This window comes from Anopheles stephensi, chromosome 3 (genome assembly GCF_013141755.1).
Source record: "Anopheles stephensi strain Indian chromosome 3, UCI_ANSTEP_V1.0, whole genome shotgun sequence".
In the NCBI taxonomy this organism is placed as follows: Eukaryota; Metazoa; Arthropoda; class Insecta; order Diptera; family Culicidae; genus Anopheles; species Anopheles stephensi.
Genome location: NC_050203.1, coordinates 63,414,884 through 63,437,617, shown reverse-complemented (window position 1 = coordinate 63,437,617; position 22,734 = coordinate 63,414,884). Strand labels below are relative to the sequence as shown.

The following is a 22,734-nucleotide window of genomic DNA, read 5'->3' as shown; positions in this document are numbered from 1 at the left end:
CCGGCGTCCTGGTCATGAGAATTTCCATCCAACCGTTCCGTGCGTTCAGTCGCTCCATCCATCATTCGATTGCGCCACTGGCGTTGAGCCTGTTTTGCTGAAGGCCATAAGTTTATTCATCAGCCTTAAAAGGACATGAACTGCTTCTCTAGGTCACTTTGACGTAGCGCAACATATATCTGTAGGCTTCGGTTGACTGGCAGGAACATATGAATCTCCATTAATCATACACTTAATCTTTGTCGCCGAGGAAAGCGACGACGGTCGGCACGGTGGTGGTACGTGTGACGCGGCGAATCCTTGCTGAAGTGTCAAGCCTTTCAGATTGTCGTCCCGGCAGTGTGCTGACAGCCACGGCACACTTTGGCCAGAGTTTTCACGGTGAAATTATTATTAATTCATTCGTGCGGATAAGTAATACGCCTTCCGCTGAGTGTGGCGATAAATGTTTTTCGCAAAAAACTTAAAATTCTCACTGGTGTAAATCTTTAAGATAACTATAAAGAATAGAATAAATTTATAAAGTGCTAAAATTGCTTAAAATTAACATTATTTCTTCTCAACTTATTTCATTCACAGTGAAATCTTCCGAAATTCAGGCTGTAGAAGGACGGAAGATCTCCCTGCCTTGTCCTTTATCAGCACCGTCCAGGGACAAAGTGTACATGGTGCTGTGGTTCAAAGACGACGCTGGAATTCCATTGTACAGGTATGTTATTCGAATAGATAAGCTATTTTCTATTTAAGTTGTTAGAATCATATTAGTCCTACTTAATTATTATAATTAATTAAAAATCGATTGGTCTTAAAATGTCTCTACAACTCCCTCTCCCAAAACACCAGTTAATGGTCAGCAAAAAAGAGGGCTAGGAATCATACTTGAAACGAATCTCAATACCACCCCAATCTCATTCATACACCCATAATGAACTGAAATTAGACACGCAGAACTCTTAATGGCATTGGCTGCGTGTTTCACCATTTTTTTTCGCTTCGCCAAATCATACCCGATTACTAAAACGAAAATCGGGAAACGAACTCTCGCGCGCTTACCAACGTAACGTGTCACGGATTATCGTATTTGCCAACGTTTTTCGTATTTCAACGATTTAACACTACACCTTGATAGTGTTTACATGATAACTATTTAATTACCCTTGCGTTAGTTTTTTTTTTCGGGCTTCTATACACGCACATCGATTTTGACGTGTGAAACGCAGCCTTTCCCGTAAGAGGTCAACGTCAATGTACGGAGGCATAACGTGAGAATAGTTAATTTATGACATAACCTTTGACTGAGACCTTTAACTTCAAGTACTAGACAAACAGTTGTTGCCAGGAGAGGGAAAGATTTTGTTCATTTTCTTATTATCGGAGCAGTCGGACATGAAACCGCGCGCCAATCATAAATATTTATTTTACTAATCACACTCCGGCTACATCCATCTGTGAACCCGGGGACGTTATGAGAGGTTTGAAATTAACTGTGCTTATCAGAACGCTATACAGTTAAGTTTGTTTTTCTTGAAGCGCTTAAAAGTTTTGCGCCTTACGGATGAATCTACAAAAAATGAATTTATCATTCTTAGCCAATTTTAAGTACCACGACACTCGACGATGTACACCTCGCTGTAACACAATATTTCTCACTTCAAAAACACTCCAGAGAATAATAGACAATTTATTTCAACAAAAAAACTTCGTGATACTTCTCAGGACGACTCACCGTCGGTGTCGTTTCAGCTGTTGCTTCCCGAAACCACACACCACGACAGTGAAGGCACAATTCTCCCACTTATCACTTACACATCTTTCAAAGTGTATTGTGTGTGTTTTTTTTCGCAGCGACATTGTTTCAATGCTCCACATACTTAAAGTACATTTATTTCAATTTTTCTCTCCCGAGCCTCTTTTTATCGAGGTAAACTGCCTGCCTGCCTAGGTTTGGTTCCAGCAAATCGGCACACAGGAACGCGACATAATTCAACCATTACCCTAAAGGGATTATGCGAAACGTGCCCATCGAGAATAGCATATTTAGAAGAACACAGAGATAGCGAGAGAGGTTTGGAGGCTCATATGAAGTTGACATTACTAAGAATCTCCGGGGACCCCCGTAAGGGACGGGTGCGTGTGCGTTTGCGCCTCGGGATCCTTTCGGGGTCTTGGGATACAGTGTCTATTGGTAACATTAAACCGTTCTCGACACGTTCACCACATTTGTTGTGCCGTGGTTTTTCTGTTTCTCTCTCGCCAATAAATATTTGAAACGATCAAACTTTACGCCATTAGTGGCAATAGCCAATCGATTCCAATAATTTATTTTACACTTATTATCTTGCAAGCTTCTGGATCGATGGAAACCGGTCTGGAATAGCATTTGAAGCGTGCAGGGAATTAATTGGTACCCAGTATTTATAATTCAAAACATTTCAACATCGGTTCAAACATTGCAGTACGGGAAGAATTATTACGATACACGAAACAATGGATTATTACGCTTCTCACACGCTTCTTGACAGAACACGACTGAAAGAGCAAAACAGATTTGATCATCGAATTGTGAGAACTGCTCGTCCTGCATCGGTCAACCACGTCGGTTCGTTGTTGATAATAGCCAATTGAGTCATTACTAATGCCTGGCCCAGACGTCAATCCACTTCAACAGGCAACAGGTTGCTTGTTAACGATTTATGTATCCTGTCAAGTGGCGACAGGAACATACAGAACACACTCCGAACAAAAAACAACACATATCCAATCTACTTCATTACACACACTTATCACTCTTGTCTTGTGAGGCAGTGCTACCAGCATCATCATCATCAACGCTTTCTCCTTATGGTTATCAAGCTACTTGTCTTACGTTTGCATTTGACATAGTCGAAGAAGTGTCACTTATGTCCTGGACAATGAGATGAAGCATTTCGCTTTATTTCAGTTAATTATGAAATATTATTTTTATGTCTCCTCATTAACTTATTTACAATACTTAAACCCAAGTTAATTTCAAAAATAATTTATTTAGTAACAAATATCTGTCAATACGGCGCCAAGCCGTCTAACTAGAAATATAAATAAATAGTAACAAATATCTTGGTTTAATTGTATGGAAAAGTCTTATAGTTATTTAGTAGCATCTTGATTAATAATTCTCAATTAATTATTGTGATATGTTTGAGTATCTAGGAATTTAACGGTCACGTCATATTTAAAGGCATTCATCACTACAGTACGGGAAAATGCAACAAGAAACAGTGTCTACATTACAACAAAGCCTAGTCTTAAGGCCCTACTCATGCGGTCTGAATTACCCAGAATAAAGAGCTCTTTTACGATTTGGATGTAATACATCTGGGCCGTCCTTTACGAATAAAAAGACCCTAATTATGCTTTTTGGTATTTATAAACAGTTCATTATAAAAACTAAAGAAACAGTTAAGCATCGCACTTTCAGCCACCAAAAGCACCTCAGCAAAAACACAATACAACTGCTTTTTTTCACCATCCAAACTGCAAAACTTTAACCTCGAAACCTCGCAGGAAACTGTAAAATCCAATCGAATGAATCAGTTTTTGTTGTACGAGGTTTTTCCGTTTATTACCACAAACCGCGAAAAAGTGTTCCTTTCACCATCACCCTCTTCCCTGAAAACAGCAAAAAAACCCTCCGCTAAGTGGTCCATTACTCGCATTAATTGAGCTCTCCACTTCCAAGGCTCATTACTTATGACACTGCAATTATTTCACTTAGCGCCCGGGCAACAAACCCGGAACCCGTGAGCCTCTTATGTGCTAACTTTGCTCACGCGCTTTGAGCAAATGAGTGTAAAGTAAAGTGCGACAATAAGGACTGCTTTTGCCAGCGACAGGAAAATAATAATTATATTCAATTAATCTACCAAGAACCGCAACTACGGCCACCCGGCGCAAGGTGATGAAAATTGTTCACCTTAATGAATTAAAGTGGATCAACTTTGCGAAAATGAAAATAAAAACAGCAAACAGTGAGAGCGGTGTTATGAGATGAAATCGAGTTGGTTTGAATCATACTTTGAAGAGAAATGGCAGATTTTTTTTCAACCAGTTTTAGATTGGTGAGAATTGTTTTGATTGTATTGCACCAACTGTATTGGCTTGTTAAACTAAGCTGCTTATTTAAACATAAATTTTACCAATAATTTTCTCATCACAAATATTGGAAGTCAGCCGATGAAAATGAGTTCCAATAAAGTTTAAAGGCGAACTTAAAATCATTTTTCCGATTGAGCACTATTGAGATTGAGCATTTCGGATTGATTGATGCAGAGAATGAATGTAAAATTTTAAACTGAAAAAAATCCTTCCAACATCCACTATCTCAGTGCCTTCGGCATTGGTCGTACGTAGCAGAAAGGTCTTTACAAAAAATTATGCTTCACTGCATTGATGCAAATGTCTTTCTCATGATCCAGCCACACTCACCTACCCCGCACGTGCCAGTCAAATTAGACCTTAGAATGCCGGTGAGATGCCTACCAAAGGAGAAAAGGCACGATTCCCGGCGCTAACGACGTTTTCCGCGCTCCTCCAATCAGCTGGCCCCGAACGGGTTGGATGGTTGGATATTCATAAATTCATTGTGGCTTGCTAAATTTTTCAATTTTATTTTCATGATCCTCCCAACCGGGCCCAATGTGATCTTGTGCAATAAAGTCGATTCCACCCGCGGCAAGGAGTGACAATTCCGGGCCCGAGACACAGCCGTTTTGCGGCTGGTGCCGTGGTGATTCGCGCCAAGCATTGCAGTGCATGAAATATGACGAAGCACCATCCGCACCAAGAATTTGTGGCGATCCTTCCGATGCAGTCCTTTTCGACTGGCAACGAACGAAATGATACACGAAACCGACGCGAAACCTTTTTCACCGGGATGGATTTGCTTCCGGGTCGAACCGGCTGACTTCAGACACACACACAGTGCTTTGCAAAGTGGCCATAAAAAGTGGCTTCAATGAATATTTTGCATATTTCACATAAAAATCATTCCTTAAGCTGGATGTATTGAGACGGCACCCCGGGACTGGTAGAGCGTGATAGCTGCGCAGGTGCTTTCTGATGGTGGCTGTAAAGGATTTTTCGAAAGATTTGCTTAATATAACGGGGAGCGCTTGAAGGAAAGGTAGCAAAATGCTTAAAAATGTTATGAAGCTTTTGGTAAGGAAATGAAATGGCGAATGTCGGGAACGATTATGCAAAAAGGGTGGAAATTGAAGAACTCGCAACGTATCGTTTTGCACATACTTTTGAGATCCGTTTGATTTGCCTGCTTTAAAATACGGTTGTAATTTTTTTACTGTTGTGATATTGTACTTGAGAACGTCATATTGTCGTCATAGGTATTTTTCAAAATACCTTCAAACATTGACACATTATGGAAGAGGAAAAACTATCGTCACAAATTATTATCAAACACGTCAAATCTATAAATCATAAATTCAAATATAATATCGCCAAAGCTACCTTTTCACTAAACACTGTCCCGAACATACCAAAATGCTTCGTCCAGCTAGTCCAGCCAGTAACGGGAGAAGGTTCCTAAACCCGCTCGAAAAGGTTTGCCTGAAGGACATGATAATACGCTTACGTTTACAATATTCCTCCTCACTCACATTTGCTCAAAATTGTCCTACAGTCTGGAAAAGGGTTTGCTGTACCGATCGCTGTAGGGATCGCTGTAACAAGAATAGAGCATCAATCTGACGTGCAGCTGGCACACAAATCACCTCCTAACTAGTGGTACTGATTGGAGCAAGCGTGAGACGATTTTTTACTACACAATTTATTCATAGCCTTCGACCAGTTCCGAAAGAGCGATGCGCGTTCCACCCCCCCCCCTCCCCTGCAAGAAAAAAATGGTGGTCCCATTTCTTGAAAGGATTCCGAAAATAATCGACAAAGCTCGAACGCCGAGCTACCTTTTCAGTCTCGCAAAAGCGTCTCGCATCACTTAACCCTTCGATGAAACGATGAATCTTTACAACGGCCAACCGGTCAATGAGTTTCCGGTTATCGATCCCTTTTCCGGGATGGTTGGTGGAGAAACAAATCGAACATGGGAACATATTCCCCGCAAACACACACACATACACACACGAAGCCTAGCCGAAATGGATACAATCAAACACACCAAATAGCTACCCTTTTTTCTATTAACAACCGCGCACATGTTTATCAAATACTGTTGTGGGGGGAGAAAAAAACGCAGCTGAGTACTTCAAGTCAAAAGGATCTGGGGTTTTGTTGAAAGTATGTATGCAAAATAATGGACCGGGGCTGCGTTAAGCTCCATTTTGTTGTCTTCGCTGTAAATCCTTGAGGACAGCGGCAGTGGAACAGTCTGAGAACCTCTTATCGACGCTACATCGACAAAAAGGGGGTTTTGCTTTGTTGTGTTTGATATTTTGATTTCGAAAATGTGAACCCTCAAACGAGCAACGGTGCGTAACGGGCGAAAGCTTTGAGCACTTGAGTGGGAGATGGATCAAGTCAGAAATAGCTAGCCAACAGGCAAGACAAGTCAGGACCTACAACAGATGTAATTTCAATTAAAAGTAAAGTTGTGATATTATAATTTGCATCACATGCTGTACATAATTTACTGAAGACTGAAGAAATAAATCGAAGAGTACCACGAATAACTACTAAAGAATATCGTTTCTCTACACAAAAGGTATTTATTGTCCTTGCTACAAGTTTATACCAAAAAAACTGTAATTATCTATTAATTTAAACATCAAATGGTTTTAATAATAAATTAGAACTAACTTACTTTCTTACTTACCTGGAGCTACAACCGTTTTGCGGTCTTGGCCTGCTGCAACAATCTTCGATGACGCTTACGGTCCTACGCCTTCGCCTGCCAACCCATTATCCCGGCCGTCAACACCAACGCATCAACACCATCACTCCATCTCAATTTGGGTCTACCACGCCTCCTTTTACCATGTGGACGGCCTAAAAGGACCTTACGAACTGGGTCGTCCGGCGTCATTCTCATGACGTGACCAGCCCACCGGAACCTTGCGAATCTAATATGCTGCACAATGGTGAGATCATCGAACAGCTCGAACAACTCGTCGTTGTATCGGCTTCTCGATTGTCCTTCCACACTTCTTCTACATCTTCTTCCTTGGAACTAACAACCTCGAGGGGTTTCGCCCTGCCATTTCTGGCTTTCTGTGACTTCATGTTACCCGTAGTAAAGTAGTCAACCTTGCTTACAGGAAGGCGGTCTGGATGGGATTTGAACCCCGGTCCTGTCCGTGCGGTTATTGCCTCGATCACCGGACCTCCGACCGTCCTTCCAAACATACGGGGCCAAAAATCCTTCTAAGCATCTTCCTCTCGAACGCAGCTAAGAGGGAAGCGAATTTATGATCTATCAAATGAAATATCAATTTATGTTCTTAAAGTTATTGAATAGCAATAAAAACATAAGCACACTGAAGTTTAAACCTAGGGCTGATTAAAGCTAATTTATAGTAAATCTCTCCTCGATACTGCTGTTCTACTAGGCAATGTGTTGAAAGCGGTATCCATTTCTACTACAGACCATAAATGAATCAAACCAACAATATTTTCATTTTACGTTCCTCCCTTTAACAATCTCCAATAAACACTTCCTCGTATAAAACAATCTCCGGCAAGATATATACCCAGCTCGAGTACTTCAAAGTGGCTCCTAATTTAAGCTCACCGGGATGCAATATGCCGTTGAAACGAAGATTAAATTATGTACCGTGCCCTGATGTGTAGTGTAAATAAATATTTATGCAAAATTGAACAAGGTCTCATCTCGTTCGCCGTACCCTTGCTAACGTCTCAGCAAATCTTAATATCCTCTTTGATTTTGCTATTTTCCTTCGCCGGCCCTCTTTTCGCCTCTGCCTATCTCTGACATTCACCCTAATTTGTGTACTCTGTTGCACAATCTCTTATTACCGCTTGTCTCGTCACACGCTTAAAAGCATCTCAAGCAGCAGAGCATAATATACTGCGAGCAGCGAACGAAGGAATGCTTTATTCCTTTAGGTTGCCGCTATTGAGGCGAGCATTTTTATCATCGCGAACACACCGGTAAAGGCTTTGGTAGTAATAGAACCATCCGAGGGTGATGTCTGGCAAAATTTCGATACTACCGTTTGCACCATCGGCCAGACCTGAAACTGTAAGCGAAGTTTCTTTTTTTTTGGGGGGGGGGGGGGGGTTTGCTGAGAGTTCCCTAGATTCAAAAGGCTTTCACCTGCCTTTCTGCTGTAACTGAAACACACTCGCGGGGTACGCTCGTTGCAGTGCCGCTGCCGTGTAAGCATGTGTAGACCGTCTGAAGAGTTCGTCACATTGCTCCATTAATGTCTTGGGCTCTCCCACAGCGGGCTCGAAATGAAAACACTTTTCAACGATTCAGATTCTGGTTGGCACATGCACATGCACGTCTTCGCGACATTCCCTGCGGTGCGCAAGCGAGATGCTACAAACTCAAACCAAAGACGAGTGCATTACAGAAGCAGAGCAAGAAAGAGAGAAAGTGTCATCTTCTTCAGCTTGAGGACAATATTTTCTTACTTCCCCACATTCCATTCGTCCTCCAAAACCCAAAACACTCCAGCGCCGGTGGCTCATCGAATGGTGAAGGAAGATGCTGAAAAGGCTGATGGTTCTTTAAGCGGTCGTTTTCAGAATGATGTCGACAAAAGCCCAACCAACGCCTAAATGTGCGACACGAGCGACACCGTCGGGCGGGCAAGAGACGCTCTGAAAATACAAGCAAACCTAAGAAGGAAGCGAAATATGAATGAGCTGCCACGTTCTATGAAGATATGGCGGGATAGAGACTCTCTTGAAGATGTCCTCAAGCTTGCAGGCGCGTCCTGATGACGGTGCAAAAACCTGATGCTTTCCCTAGGCACCAGGCCCCCCATTCACCTGCACACGGTGCCGATTATCTACACAACGGCACCGGGAAAGGTATTCACATTTTCAACCAGTGTGTGTGTGTGGGGGGGGGTAGAGTGGGAACCCTGGGAACCTACGTGCTTTTCCCTGGGTCGGGGTGACACGCGTGAATGTCAATATTAATGTGAGCAAGTGAGTCAAACCACCAGCTATTCAGCTGTTGAAGCCCGGCGGCCGTAGGGTTGTTAAATGGAAATGGTAAATTTGCTTTCACCTGGCTATTTTGGGTTTTCCTCCCGACAAGCGCAAGACGACGCAAGAGCCCGAAAATAACATTAAAAGATTGGTTTAATGGCATAAAATGAATTTAGGGTTTAATGAATCGCAAACGTGTGTCGAGCGAGGGTAAAAGGTAAACGGTACACTTTAACTAAATAAAAGGCAAATTTTGCCCAACGCAACAACGTGAGCTGCATATACCGGTGATTCTGTGGGTAATTCAATCAAACAGGTCTCTCTTTTTATTGCACATACTTTTCAAAGGTTAAATTAAAAGCATATTACACCCGTACCTTATCGGTAACGTTAAATGATATCAAAGGCAGGAATCGGAATCGCAGAAAGCAGAACATTTTTATTACATCTCGCAAATAATATCAACACGGTGCTTTAGAGGATTTTTGACATGTAATCTGATACGCGTGCTGGTTGCATGCTTCTCAACACCACAATAGCCATCAACGGTAAGCTCTCTTCAAATCATTGCTACAAGTGTTAATGCCCAAATAATACCCGCTCGGTACACGCAGGCCTACGAGGCTATTGTGTTGTTAAATGAGAAGATTTAAATGTCACCCAATGATCGAAACACAGATCCCCGAAAAAACGGGGTTACGGACGTAAAGTAAGCCGCAGATAGTAACTTTTAACCAAATGATAACAATCATCGCACACTCCAGGATCAACACGTTGACTGTCAGCCAATCGATAGCTGCTTACCGTGCCCGGAAAAAGGCATACACACACACAGAGATAGCTGCCGGCAAATGGCATCACTCCCCTGATACCACTTGCGCCTTACACAACGCTCACCGTCTCTTTAAACCGCAGAGTAGTTGTAATCGGTTGGTTTAACATAACCGATCCGGTTCTCGATTGCTCCGGCGCTGTTTACGGGTTTCTTTCCCAGTTACTATCTGACACTGCGACCCAGCGCTTACTGTTCACCGCGTTTCTAATGGGTTTCTTTTGCCATGCACACCACCCAGACCCTCCTTGCGTCCCCTAAACTAGGCACCGGCACCGGTCGTATCTTGCCTTTCGACGGCTACTTTTGTCTTGTCTGTGTCGCACGGTGAGGACTGGCAGCGAATCGTTCGCCCCGTCTAGCAGTTGTCAATTTTTGCGCCGCTCACATTCCACTACGTTTACCCCCTTGTGGGAACACAAAGTCAACGCCATAATCCTTTTGCTCTGCAGAAGATTATTATACATTTACATAATTAAAACATAACAAAAACCGAAAACCGTAACCGCAGCCAAGTTCCACGCCAAGTATCGCACCGACAACCCTGTGTCGCACAATCTTCGTGAGAAGAGGGAAGTATTCGTTCCACCTTTTTTGTTTTTTTTTTGCTACCTTCTTGCTATCTCCTAGCCGTGGATATGCTTCACGGCGAATGTTTTCTTCAATTTACTGTGATAATCAAACAGAAATAATGAAAGTGTGGTGCAACTAACCGCATGGTGTATATGTTGATTATGTGTCGTCAAGAGAGAGAGAGAGTCAAAAAAGCGTCGCTAAATCCGATGGATTTAATGTTTGGCATGGTTAGCAATACGGCCAGGCCGTTCTTTATGAATAAAAAAAAAAAAAAAAATGTTTGGCATGGTTGGCAAATGCAAAGAGCGAAACTTTAAAGCTGTTTAAACATTTCTCATGAAAATTTAAAACACATTAGTTAAAAAACACCAAATCACTTGTACTGGAACATGACACAAGGACTCTCTCAAAAATTCCTTCTGAGCTCTGTTCGAGACAAAATTGCTCAAAAAGATTTGTTATCAAGAACATATAGAAGTACGAGCTGTACGATGATCTCACGACCGTGCAGCGAATTATACTCACCCGACCAGACTTATATACTATTAGTTATATGAGACGTATTAGAATCAGTTCAGCATAAGTACTTTTATTTACAATCTTCTCTAATCTCAAGTCTCTGTTTGAAGTCGTTATCATATCTGTTGTCTTATTTCGTCTAGAATTACTACATCAGAAAAATAATAGCAAATGAAGCTGTTGAATCTTGAAAGTATGATCATTAAGGCAATAAGGAGGAGCTTTAGAGCTAGAATTTCGATTAAAATGAGGTCCATAGACAGCAGATCGATTAATTTGTGTTCCATTGAATCTATCATTTAAAGTTATTGGAATGAAAACTGTGAATAGGTTTTGTGATTAACAACGGCGATTTCTAACAAACTTTAGATACGTTTAGGAGCCTTTAGTTAGGCTCAGTTTTATACATTATAGCATGTTCACAATATAAGATTCTGAAACTACAGCAACACATTGGCAAAATTGAAAATGATAAGCACAATCACTTAAGAGTAAGCCTAATCTTTAAAGACATTTTTCAACCCATCAGAAAAAAGTCACCTACCAAATCGAAACGTTCACATCGTCCCTGGTATACACCTGGTTCAGCTTCAAATATCACAACTAATGTGCTTTACATGCAAAACAAACAAAGACTTGCCCTGTGTCGCAATGCTGGCCGGCTGGCCGAACGAACGGGTTGTTAAACAATGAATATTCGTGCGGAAACACAATTAATATTGTTCATCACAAATCCTTATCAGAGCATTCCGCAGGCTGGAGGCGTGTAGCGCTAACTGAAGAAAAGCGGAAATACCGAGCAAGGCCCTCGTTGCCCTCGCACAAAGAATCGTCCAAGAAGGAATGGCTTGTACCGTGATTCAACGGAACCATGAAATGCTTGCCATTATTTTCGTTCACTGCTCTATCTGCATTCCCTCCATGTTGGTCTATGTGTGTTTGTGTATGACGGAAACTCTGTCTTGGCCTTCAGGAACCACCGGCGGCGAAACCAGCTTTAAGTTTATCAAAACGATCGACCGATTTAAGGCACGTTACACCACACTCGGCTCGGAGGTCATTCCGGGCTTCATGTGAGCTTTGATTGCTTTGTATTGAATGCCCCAACTTGACTCCCCGTTTAGGAGTCGCGTTTCATTGCTTTCTTCCAGTGATTACAGCGAACCTGAGCTGGGGAGCGCTGGTCATCGTGCGCCATTGAGCATTCCACGATTTTATTTTTTGCTCATTTTATTTTTGCCCCCGTAATGAGCTTTCCATTCATTGTGAGCACAGTCGGCAAACGACTGGCACGAAGGAATTTTCATCCAAATTGGTTGAAAATTCTAAGCATGATGCCGAAGCAAATGTCCGAATGGTAACGGTTATGGGAAATAACTTGTAGCCGGGGTTTTTTTTTTTCTTCTTTTGCTTAGCTCGGTCCAAACCTAACGTCGGCACACGAGACCGTTTCTTGGTTGTGCTTTTGTGATGGCCATTCAAGGATCTTACAAATTGCGCCTTCGTTCATGTTTGATGGTCGAAGAATTTGTGCATCCAGTGCGATGGGTTGGAAATTGAAATAACCATTCTTACACTGTTCCATCTTCGAAGCAACAACCAAAGCAGCGGACGGCCCCACATGGTGAAGGTTGGATGGTGAGAAGTGTAATTATATTTAGAATGTTGCTATTTTGTATGCAAGAGTTCAGGTCCAACAATATTATTCGTCACACATCACTTTTAAAAAGCTTTTGAGTAAGTTTTACACATGTACTATGTATATCTTGAGAAAATTGTTAAAATTTCCAAAATTTTGTAAAACGATTTAATCTTGTTTTTAGCTTTTCCGAACCTCAACCTTCACTGCATGATGTCCCATTTTGCTGTTCCCATCGTGCGACTATAATGTGCCGCCTGCTGCTTATTAGAACCATCAATCACCGGATCCATGGATGTAAGGTCGAACGTACGATTTTCTTTTATTTTTTGGCGTTATCAAATCTCTAAACGCCACCGTCTTGCATGTGTCCAGGTTATCTCACATCACAAGTGTGCTTCGGCGGTGCGCTCCCGAATCCGCGCATTTACAGACCCAACCTAAACGGCAGCACTGACGCTACCTACGGCACACTGCTTCACTCATCCATCATTCTTTCTTTGCGTTCGACTTGCCGACTTTCGCAATTCAGACCATCTCGGAGCGTGGCAGCGACGGGAAACAAATTACCCACTCATCACGGTTCTCCACCGTGCCACGGCATCGAACCGGGCCGGTCGGCCATTTTTCGTGCGCCGTTCGCCATAGACGCTCGTCACCACCGAAACAGCCGACGATAAACAAAACGCACCATAACGGCTCAACCGGCAAAGCGGTGGCAATAGCGACTGCGTAAACATTTCCGGAACAACATAAATCATTTAATAAACGTCATCAACTGTCTTTGTACGGTGTGGTCCTTGCACCCTGCGCGCCCACTCGTCCAACGGGTCGTATCGCGGCGATACGTTGACTGATAACACTCTTTTCAAACGCGAAATGCGAAACACGTTAATATGTGTCACACGTTATAGCAACACGCGTCAGGCCGAAACGAATCATTCGCAACACTCCGCCGACAAGCCGTTCCTCCGTTCACGGTGAAGTGTTCTGTCGAAAAGTTTAGATAAAAGTCACCAGCGTGTTGTTACCAGCGTTCACTTCCTACGCTGCGTGACGCGTTCGCATTCCCCCGGTAACAATTTTCACTTTCGCACAAAAGGAAGTGCCACTTGTTTCTTCCGCTTTCAATAAGCAACCAAGTTCGAACGTGTGTGTAGGGTATGTTCAGATGTGTGCAGTTTGCGAGCCGCTTCAGTCACTTTTTTGAACAAGGTACCAGGCGCCTCCATTTTTTTAAATAATAAAACTACTTTTATTTAGTGAAATATATCAGAAAAATCGCCTTTTTAATACTAATAAATTGCTAGAATTTTTCGCGCCAAATTTTCATGCTTGTTTTGAACAATATATGCAGTATATCCTAAAGCTTTCTTATAACAGAAATCAAATTCTCATACCTGCAACCCATGTTAAAATCGCCAAAATTTGTATGCTTAACATCGAAACGGTTATTACAACCAATTTAATGCGTCATGTATGGGTAACAAAGTTGACAATAAATAAAATAATCCAAAACCACTCACAAAACAAGCTAATAGTTACCGTAAACCATAAACCAATATTCCGGCAAACGGATACCGAAAGGTGACGGCGTACTATCCCAGGCTACTTGATGGTGGTTCCGCCGGCAGCATCCGAGCCTGCATGTCTCGCACCGATCCGGGGCCGTACAGAAACGATAAAGTTTTAATAAATTTATTTAGCAATTAGTGTCATCAAAGCGAAGCCATTCTCATACACACGTTTCTTAATTGCTCCCCCATTAAGCCATCGTTTTCTAACGACCGTCGGGGTTTCGTTCTTTACCGTCAGAATCCGGCATCCATTCTGATGGGGACCACCCATGCTAGCGAGCATAATGATGCCACTCGCTTTACACGCAGGAATTTTCCTTACGTACCGTCCTGCAGCGGTGGAAAAGCAAAGTGTCTCCTGTCCAACAAACGGTATGATAAAGCAGTGAGGTTAAGCACGGGAAATCGTTTGCCATGTGTCAGCAAGGTAGGAGCGTTACTGAAAGTGTAACGGAACCACTTTTCAACTAAAGGGACGCAGCATACAGCTGTTAAACATACCGAGGGCGAGGATATAAGGAAGGAATTTCCTCACGTTTCTAAATATTCCCGTATCAGAAAAGCATATCTGACCATTTGCAACCCGCTCTTATTGTAGTGAAACCGTTTTAAACGAAAATTGTTTTCTCATTTCTCATCATTTTCAAAATTAGTCGAATATTTATTATTTGATCCGTGAAAGGTAAAAGTTTTCACGCACAGAAAAGAGCCGAAAATTTATTGCTCTTTCTTTCCTTTATTTACAGCTTCGACGTACGAGGGAAACCTTTACAGCAGGCACGCCATTGGTCAGCGCCGGAAATTTTCGGTCCAAGAGCCCACTTCAACACCGACACCGATCCGGCCACTCTGGATATACAGGTAAACAAGCTTCACCGGACAAAAGACGGACTCGCGCCGGAACGCTCGGCATGTTTTTGTAACCTTACCAAAAATCGTCTCTTACGTCAATAATGTACCACAAAAACAGACATGACCATCCTTCGGCATGCAATTCCACAGCAGTCCGAAACTTCCGCACGCGTAATGTTTGGCAAACGGTTAACATTTCATCCTTCTTCATCTTATGAAAAATAACATTACAGGAAGCGTGTACTTTTTTTTACAGAAAAAACATCAACTTTTCAAAACTGGCAGTGATTTTGATCGTTTCCTGTTCCTTTCTTTTTCTTCTTCCCTTTTCTTTTCCTCTTCTCCGCCGCCATCTCACCATCTAACGCATGGACGCCGATGGCGCGCTGCTCACCTCTCACTCGGGCCGAACGTGTTTCGTCAATTTGGGACACACCGGGCACCGGGATTCTCGGTACAACGCGGCACAAATATTTGCTTAGGACGTCCGGCGCCATGACGAGGGTGTCTACCGCTGTCGGGTTGACTTTCGTACCAGTCAAACACAGAGCTTTCGATATAATCTCAGCATCATCAGTGAGTACAAACAAGCGGCATAAATAGATGATTTGCAATGTTTTTCCCCCCACCCGGCCCTTTGTGCCCTTTTTGCGTGCCCTACACAACGAACGGGCGGTGCACTAATCCATCTCCTCAGCGCTGATCCATCGCTCCGGCGCTAATGCCTGACTTCCGTAATATTTGCCAAATTTGACATTTTACATCGTTGCATATTTCATGTTTAATCCTTTTGTCGTCATCCTGACACGTGGCCGGGGCAGGGTTTCGTTTATAAATTAGATTGAGAGAAACGCTTTGGCCTCTTTGTTTCATCGTAGAACGATTTTTTGTTGCACACTCACCCGGTAATACATTGGATTATGTAAGTAATGTAACTTATTATGGTTGGATAGAGGTAAACCATGATATGTCTCAACCGTGCGGTTGTTTCGAGACTTGAGCAATGGTCTAAATAAGTTTGAAGAAATGAATAGTTAAAGGGGGGATAGACGCTTAGATTGTTACGCAGGCTGGAGTGATGCTCTCTTCCTCCAGTTGAATATATCTCATTTCAACAGTTTAAATGCTATTGCTTTTCTTTTATTTCTTATAGCTAATAATACTACAATAATTCTTAAAGACATTAAGTTAATAAGTAAATATTTGAATATCCTTTTGTGATATTATTGACTTTTTTAAGGGCTTATCGAACCACGTAAGCCTCTCTGCAAGAATCGCTGGTAGAGTATGTGAGCCACTATGAGCTTGCTGATATGTTTGAAGAATTAGTGCCATGGCACCTCATATGATCATGCCTGCATTGACTAGGTTTAGCTCTAACCATTTCACTTTAACGATCGGAAAGAATGAGATTTCAAAGCCTGTATCTGTGGGTTTGGATTCCACGACATGATTCATTCTACATCCATGAATTTCGTGAAGGACTAGACCACTTAACTCGCCTTGATGGATGCAGATCAGGCTATTTAAAGATTGCTGTTTGAGAGGTTCAGAGAGATATAAATTAATCCAACCAGCTAAAAAAAATCACGGCCTCAAAGGACGTTGAGCAAAATGATATGAACCAGAAAGAAAAAAACGCACTAGAAGCAAGTCCAGTTTTTTTTTTTTGCTTTAAAAAAAATCTTAATGTGATTTATACATTTTCACTCTCATTGTATGTAATAACGAAAACAATCCATCTTACTTCCTTGGCACTAACAACCTCGAGAGGTCTCTCGGCCTGCCATTTCTGATTTTCTGTGGCTTGATTTTACCCGTAGCAAATTGGTCAGCCCTGCGTACGGGGAGGCGGTCTGGATGAGATTTTGGCCGGTCCTGCCGTGTGAAGACCGGCGCCGTTATCGCCGCGGCCACCGGACCGCCCCAAACAATCAATCAAGCATGTTTCAATATCTCATGTACCGGAAAACCGAGTATCCAGTGGTCAAACGAGAGCGACGTAGGTCTTCACATGGCTAACACGATAATTCCAGCTTTCTACAAGTGTCTGTATCTTTTCATTGTAAGAAAAATGTTTCTTTAACGTGTTAATTCGAGATTAAACACGAACCAATGTGATAACGAAGTTCTTAATGTCAGTATCATTTCGCAAACCGGGCAGGCCTCGTACCCACTAAATTATTACCCCAGAAGAGATTGGTGTTCGGTTTTAGTGCGTTGTGCCGTGCTACCCGAAACCTTGACCAACTACATTTGCCGTTACGCCTAGAAACGAAGCCACCGTTCTGCAATCCATGATCGATCAATGTCCATTGTCTCTTGGCTGCAGAACAACAACCGGCGGGCGGTGTGAGGCCACCACTTATCGGTAGCAAGAAACCAGCACCATTCAAGCGTGGGTTTTCTTATGGAATTTCGAAACACATCAGTTCCGGTTGATTGAGCCTCCAACAAACCATTGCAGATTAAGGTTCTTCTGCTGGCAGTCTCAGGCATCGGTGCGCCGCAATCGACGGCCAGGCGGCCGAGTGGCGGTCCTTACTTCCTACGCACATACTCTCACACGCACGATCGCACCCATACACACGCAAACTCAGACAGGCACGCAACACTCTGCCCCGTACACCATTTATCACACTTTCCTCACACACACACACCATCTCCCATTACAAGTGATGTAAAATGGTTCGAGCAATTCAAGCAAAGGGCCGCTGGAAATCGAATATGGATCAACCGAAAACAGGGTGTTGTCAAGTGGGTTGTGAAAGATTTTCAGCTACTTTTCGGTACACGGTCCGCTTGAGGTAGGTGCGTTGTAAGCCTGTTCGGCATACACACACATTTTTTATTTGCTCACCACCAGCACCAACACTACCAACTTCATCTTGCCTTACCACTCCTGCTCTGCTCTGCTTGCTTGCTTTCTTTCGCCAAAGCAGAAGGTTATTTATGACCGGCTCCATTGGCCGCACCAGCGCATCGGTTTAACGATTTGCAGGCCGGAAAATGGGAAAAACAAACCCGAAGAAAACCCGTCCACCCATGATCGGATTCGGGTGAAGTAATAAATTTTCAGTACAGCGTATATTTTATTTTTGCTTACTTGACCCAACGCACCTAGGTAACGGCTTTCGGCGCCAAGCCGTTGTTTGTATCTGGTCCGGATTCCGGATGGCTGGTCTGGGCGCTCCCGTTTACGGTGCCCAGGTGACCAACGGGCAAGGCCATCGCTTACCCAGCGGGACCCTAAATATACTGAACCGGTAAGCTGCCGCCCAGCGAATCACATGCATACATCCGAACTAGCCATCGTTCACACAGGTGTTGTTGCGAGGCTAAAATCAGGTAAAATTGTACAACCTGCCGGAACCTAATTTGTAAATAATTTGTTGAAGCTTTAGAAACAAACTCTAAATAAACGAAGCAGGGCAAAAAACCATGTCTTCACAGCCACACACTGATTAGATCCATATTTCACCGTAAGACGTACTGCGGCTCATTGCTCATTCAAAAGGAACAAATTTATCCTACGATATCAAAATGAGCTGCTCGGAACCCCTGGATATGTGTGACCCGCGTCCTCGTTTCGTTACTTACAAAATTTCCCTCCACTCCAACGCTCCAACGAACCCAACCTCATCAGGACCGTTGCGCTAAAATCACGGCTTTTTTTTTTGCTGAGATTCCAAGCTATATGGCAATCCCTGTATCCGATAAAAAAAAACACCTGGTGGGAATGGAGCAAGAGCTTTTACGGGAGGTTGTCTCGGCTAGGGCGTGTGGCTTTTTTTTGCGTACTGATGCCCAAACCGGCGAATTTCCATCACGCGACGCCGGGTCCGGGTTTGACACCGTGCTGTGGAAGCTAATTTATACAGTTTTCCATCACTTTTGATGTAGAGGGGTTCCGGGGATCGATAAAATCATCAACGTTCGTTACCTGCGGAGCTAACCATGCGGCACACTACAGCAAAACTGTCAAATTAAGCTAGCAGCAAAACGCACTCATTTGCCTTCCCTTTGTTAGAGTTTTACAACGAAAAATTATTTCGAAACATGATAATATGACATTAAGCTGAAATCCGTCCTGCTGGGACACACAGCAGAGCAGGGTGTTTCAGGGAAATTACCTACCCGTAATGAAAATAAAGAAAACATACAAAATTCGTATTATTATATTAATAATTTAAGATGAGTTTTATCACGTTCGCGTTTTTGTTAAATATGTTAAACATATCCAAGAGCTTCAAGCATTTCTATTCCAATAGTGCATTACAATATGAAATGCAATCTGCCATCTTGAAATAAATGGTAAATAAATTATCATTTTCATGGCGATTTACATCAAAATTAAAACAACTGATCGGTTGACCAGTGATGCAGAACAGCAATAAATTAAATTATAATTGCTCAACATAGCTGTTAACAATCGAACAAATACTGTTCTTTCTCTCCGCTAAGGAAATGAAAAACTAACACCATTTGAATCTTCCTATCACAACCTCAACAACCATCTCGTAGCACCAGTTTCTCCTTCACCGTTGCGGATGTCAAAAGCATTTCTTCAGCGCTAAAGTATTCGGTCTGTTGTAACAATCGGATTTTCACGCTTCGTCAAATATTGATTTGTCATCGCCTCGCCGTCTACGGTGCGAAACTGTGTTGCTTCGCATTTACCCTGGTGGCAAGGGCCACCACCATTTCCCAAGGCGTTTGCCAGAGCATTTGCATAAGTAAATATTTATACTGCAGCGTTAACACGGTGGTAAGAAAATTTGACAATTTAATTCATTTGATTTTTGCCGAATTCAATTTACTTATTCTCTCTGTCTATCTCGCCCTGTGTGTACAGATGGGAAAGATTGTTCATTGTCAACGGAGGACGCTATCTTTGAAACAGGCGAAATTAATGAACTCGTCATTAGTGCGCTGTTGAGCAACACATTATCATAGCGGGAAGTGTTGCTTTCAAAAACGATTGCATTAACAAGGAATCGAGCACGGAATGGATACAAGTGGTGACAACCTCTTCCGAAAGGTGTTTTTCCCGAGAGTACCACTTTTGCTTGAGCGTTTCCCAATATTTCGTTCGACTGATGGTGGCTGTTGAAGGCGATGATTAGCATATCGCTGACGACGCACTTTGTTTTCCATAGTCCATCACACCTGCTGACGTTCTCGGCTGTACATTAGTGTTCCTGGGGTTGCCGTAGCTCAGATGTTACGACCAACCAACGCACCAACCATCGTGTCAAAGGGCGCGTGCAGTGGTTTCAGCCAACCAACCATCATCAGGTATCAATCAACAGCGTATGAAAAATTCATAACTTTCTTTCACGAATCCGGATCCAGATGTTGGATTCCGGCGATTCCCAAAACCGGAAGGCTTTTAGCAAATCTTGGCACATCGACAATCATCGTTAAGGTGCCGGGAAGGACAGGTGCTACTGAGCTTTAGAAATGTATTCCAAACCAAACCCGAATTGTTGCACTTTTAAAGATGAAAATTCATATGCAATCTACTTTATTAATGGAATATGCAGAAGACCGCCTAGCACGCCAATGTGTCATTGTTGGAAAGATTGGTTCTTCTTTTGCCAGGAAGTACAATTTGCATACAATCGCAATAATTTATCCGTAAATGCTTGTTGCTTTTGTCGTTTCGTTTACAGAAACGTTCAAAGTAAGAAGTGAAGGATGTTGCATATCGCACATATCTCACATTTCTTATCAACTTCTACTTACTTATGATATATTTGGCTGTTTACCGATATGATACGCATTACACAATACGAATTTGTGATACTTTCTCATACACGAATGACATTGTTTAGCAAAATGAGATTCGCTTCTCTCGGGCACTCGTGTTACCGTCCTGTTTAACTATTAAATTTCATTCACACTACTTCGTTCACTTATGCATAGATTCATTCCCCGAAACAATGCACTTAGCGGAAGACGAATGAATAAACATCAATTAAGGCAACATCTTCTGGCTGGCGTGGAAAAAAGCGATGATTAAGCGAACAGTACGCATGAGGTATGGCGAGAAAAACTATTTTCTTCCCGTTGGCTTCGTAAAGTACTTGTGCGCTACTTCAACACTTTCAGCACCACGGGCAATCCGGACCTTCCACCCACCCCGGGGACTTCACTTCAGTTTGATGTGCGCAAACTGTGCGAGACTGTCGGGGCTAAACGAGGGGACCGATTCTAGGGAATATGGTATCATTTTTCTTAATTAAGTCGCTTCCGGTTCCGTACCAAAGCTAATTAGTTCCGTTTTCTTCAACACCTAGTTTTGCGGGATTTTTTTTATTCTTTGTCGTTGTTGTTTTGCACCCTCTTCTTATGCATAAACAGTCGCCGCGGCACGGGAGTGTTAGCCGACGCCGTGCCTTGATACCTTGTGCTCGAGACAGTGTTGCGGATTGTCAACAACACTGCAGAATGAAAGCTGATGAATGGAGCAAAATCTCGCGAGCATTCAGCAACCGTCAATCTCATGTTTATGACTTAATTCCGGTTGACTAAATGGATGCAAAGCTACTAATCATCGTCTTAATGAGGCGGTACGTTAGCTTTCGTACCGCCCTTATTTGTAGTCTATTCGTTGTCCATTATTACGCGACCAATAAAGCAACCTTCTTTTGTCTTCCATCCAGGAGAGTTATAAAACCCCAGCTGATAACTGTGGCCAGTATTTTCGTTGTCATTTTCGAGCAGGTTTTGCTGTGACTAATTTAAAATAGAATACATCAGCGGCTTTAAATGATGATTAAACCTGTCTATAAATCTACCATATTTTTTGTCTCCATCCCTCTCCATTCACTATAACGATCATTGGGATCGTAAACCCTAACCTCGGTCATTCGCTTTTCTTTGGCGCATATCAGGTCGGCATCAAGAACCCCCTCGGTTTACTACCCTAAGCAGCAAAACACCCGTCAACAAGCACGCTTCTCACGCTTAATGGCCAATCATAACCGGAACCAGAAGCAGAAGACAGAGGCTGGTTGAAGCTGCAAAACATGGGAAAAATACTCAAACAAACGGTTTTCACACTGATAGCCAAAAACTTTACTCAGCTTACAGTGCACGAATATAAAGCACGAGAAGTTCGCTGAACGAGCTTATATCGTAATTTTTTATTAGCTCCCGTCATAGCATCCATAAAACCCACGCCCAGTACTGCCAGCATGATACACAAAACGAGTAAGAAAATTCTCTGTTAAACATATACCTGCTGCTGCTGCTACAACTACCCAAGGCGGACAGAATAACGACAACAAAAAACGATTCACGAATGCATCTGTCTCCTCGAAAACTTACGTGCTTTTGAAGAATGAATGAGGAGATCTCTTACTGCTGCTAGCATTACTCGTACTGCTCGCACTAACAAACCTCCAACAACTCCCAAATTGGGGTAAGCGTTTCTTATTTTTAGAAAAAAATGTGTGTTCAAGTCTCTTTTTCTTCGCTGGCCAAGAATTAAGTGAGCCCGTACCATGCCATTTATGCATTCTAACACCAGCGGGTGTCGCGTAGCGTAATTATTTCAATGACCCTTGCCACCAATTAAATCCACCAGCTCAGGAATGGTG

The 22,734-nt window shown here is 42.7% G+C and overlaps 1 protein-coding gene across 5 annotated transcripts in view; it reads left to right on the top strand.

Annotated features, from left to right (window-relative positions):
• The window catches only part of LOC118511577 (CD166 antigen-like), a 186,478-nt gene that overhangs the window by 112,355 nt on the left and 51,389 nt on the right, over window positions 1–22,734 (top strand). For all 5 annotated transcript variants that reach the window (XM_036054827.1, XM_036054828.1, XM_036054824.1 and 2 more), the window contains 3 exons: window positions 580–709; window positions 15,022–15,136; window positions 15,610–15,703. In XM_036054827.1, the coding sequence (XP_035910720.1) occupies window positions 580–709; window positions 15,022–15,136; window positions 15,610–15,703 (339 nt within the window). The remainder of the gene's footprint in view (window positions 1–579; window positions 710–15,021; window positions 15,137–15,609; window positions 15,704–22,734) is intronic.